A 2,619-nucleotide genomic window follows, 5' to 3' on the forward strand; every position below is an offset into this window, starting at 1 on the left:
GCTTAAACTAGTCCCTCAAATGCATAAAATAAAGAGAAATGATGAAGAGTCATTACCAAAATTGTTGTTTGTGTTTTCTCTGGCGCACACAGAACCGAAGAACCTACGTGTTTCTCCGGAACGTGCAAACTCTAGTGAAAAGGGCAAAACAAAACCTGACAGCTTTTGTGCGAACAGTTCTGATTTTTTTTCCTAGGGTCGTCAGGATGGCTGCTCCCTCCCAGTTTGCCAGTCGATACAAAAAGGATTTGAGTACAGAAACCCTCCGAACAAAAGTTGCGCGCCGGAAATCAGTGCTTCAGAAGGAGAACAGGCACAAGTTGTTTGATAAGGGCAGGCAGTTTGGGCTGGCAGATGTCAACGTTCAGCCCTCGAAAGAGAGGAGAAGTTCTCAGCTCAATGAGACGAGCAGACTGCGCTCTCAAGAGAGCGGTGTGAAACAGAGTGAGTAAAGACCTGTTATAAAGCATTTTGAATTGTTAAAAATGTCTTCAAGTAGATTTAGTAGCGCTGTCTAATTGGGGAACCTAATTGGGGTCAACGTTTTAATATGAGGAAAAGCTTTTCAGATTGAAAAACCAGTGACTACCAGTTCTAACTGCTAAGAGAATAAAGGCTTAATGCAGCTTTATCCTCCTCACTGCTCTGGTGGTATGAACGAGGCTTTGCTCTGACTTGTCTGCGGCAGCTAAAGGAAAAGTGGATTTTGCTATTAATATTCAGTGGGAAGTCTCTTAATGATTGCTTTGTCGTTCAAGAAGTGAAAAGCACTGGTCTAAAATCTCATTTAATGTCTAACTGGTGCCTGTCATGGGCTTAAAGTATGCTTGAAATGGGTAATTGTATGTTATAATTGAGTATATGTAATTATAAATGCGTAACTGCGTAGTATAATCTTATTTTTAACATTGTTAGGTTTTGACAACTTATCTTCCCTCCCAGAAAACAGGCCTGCAGTGTACTGAATTCTGTCTCCCTGGCTCTCCTGGATACTTGAGTCTAAGAAATTAAGTTAATCTTTAAAAATGTTCACAGATTTCTTCAGAAATGTTTTTGCTTTTGGTGTTTTGATAGCAGAGGATCAGTGGAGGAAGTGGAATCCTGATATAAACATGTCATGTGAAATTTAAGAAATATAGATCTTTATCTTCAATGAATTTTAACTTTTTAATTTTGACTTTGCCACAAAAATTTTAACTTTTAATTTTTCAGATAAACATGCAATTCAAGTTTGGCTTCATCTTAAGGTTTTATTCTTTCATATCACTTCTGCCTCATTCTCAGCCTGAGACAGACTTTAGTATCGAAAGCTGAAGTTTAGGTCAGCTTTAGATGTAGATTCCAGCAAATCTTCTGCTCTTTGACTTAGTATGTGCCTCTTCCAGCTTGGAAAAGTTCCTGTTGACATTTTCTGGCTTGCTCATTGTTGGCTTAAAAATGTCTTCAGGGTTTTGTAACAATGCCTGTCTTCTATCTTTGCTTCAGAACCATCCACAGATGCAGCCACCAAGAGGATAAATGAGCGCAAGGAGATGCTCCAGCGCTATAAAGAAGAAAAGGAATTGCGGAAACTGAGAGAGCAGAGAGAGAAGGCAAAGAAGGGCGTGTTTAAGGTTGGGTTATACAGACCGACTGCACCTGGGTTTCTTGCAGTTGTACCTGAAGTTCCAGTGATAGTGAAGCCAAGAGAGAAGGTAATAAGAGTAATAGTAAATATCTATAGTAAAAGTCCTATTTGTATACAAAATTATGTGTGTATAAATAAACAGTTTATTTTGTAAACACCGTATAAACATTTATTTTATAATAAGGAACAAAAAGGGAGTAACTTGGCTCACTTTTTAAAGCAAAGCTGGAAATATTGGTGGTGATATGTTGATTTTTGTATTTGTGACTGTGTTCCCTGATCAAAAACCAGAGTGATTCATCCCCAAATGAAAGAGTGAAGTTATTTTAGAGCTGGTAACTTGTGCTGATTTAGTCCACTTGACTGAGAGTTTTTCAAATGACACACTTGACCTGTTTTGCACGAGCATGGGGGAAGGAGTAACTCTTCATGGGGGAAAGAAATTAACTCCTGTTTCCCTGGGGATGTTTCCAGGCAACTCCTGCTTTCTCTGGGAGGGTTACTCGATCCAAGGCCAAGAACCAAGAAGAAAATACAGTGATACCAGCTGCACCTAAGCACTCTACGGTTGGTTTTTTATATAAACTTCTGCAGAGAGAAAAGGCTGTGATTTGTGCCAAATTACTTGAGCATTTGTTACACTGGAGCCTGGGATAGAAAGATGAGGAAAGGAATTCGGCTGCTTAATTTCTGGAAATCTGATACTTCACCCCAAATGATCTTCTCTTGTAGATCAGTGCCAACGGGCATAGCACACGCTCCACACAAGCAGGATGTAAGCAGATGAGTACAGACAAAGCAGCTGCAAAGGAGAAAGGTATGAAAGTAGTGTGATCCCTGCACCTGAATCCGGAAGAATGCTGCTGTTTGGTGCTTTTTCCTGAGTCAGTAGTTGTGACACTATGGGGAGAGGCAAGGAATGTCTTTGGGAGAGACCCACAGTCCATTTTTGGGTGTAGGAAACAAGGAGGAGTTTTCAGGATGGCCATTCC

The 2,619-nt window shown here is 40.2% G+C and overlaps 1 protein-coding gene across 1 annotated transcript in view; it reads left to right on the forward strand.

Annotated features, from left to right (window-relative positions):
• The first annotated feature begins 206 nt into the window (after positions 1 to 206).
• Positions 207 to 2,619, forward strand: part of DLGAP5 (discs, large (Drosophila) homolog-associated protein 5) — a 17,269-nt gene continuing 14,856 nt past the window's right edge. The window contains exons 1-4 of the mRNA XM_010131223.1: positions 207 to 444; positions 1,486 to 1,694; positions 2,102 to 2,194; positions 2,360 to 2,444. Coding sequence (XP_010129525.1) covers positions 207 to 444; positions 1,486 to 1,694; positions 2,102 to 2,194; positions 2,360 to 2,444 — 625 coding nt within the window. The remainder of the gene's footprint in view (positions 445 to 1,485; positions 1,695 to 2,101; positions 2,195 to 2,359; positions 2,445 to 2,619) is intronic.

The sequence above is a fragment of the Buceros rhinoceros genome, unplaced genomic scaffold (assembly GCF_000710305.1).
Source record: "Buceros rhinoceros silvestris isolate BGI_N320 unplaced genomic scaffold, ASM71030v1 scaffold25802, whole genome shotgun sequence".
Taxonomy (NCBI): Eukaryota; Metazoa; Chordata; class Aves; order Bucerotiformes; family Bucerotidae; genus Buceros; species Buceros rhinoceros.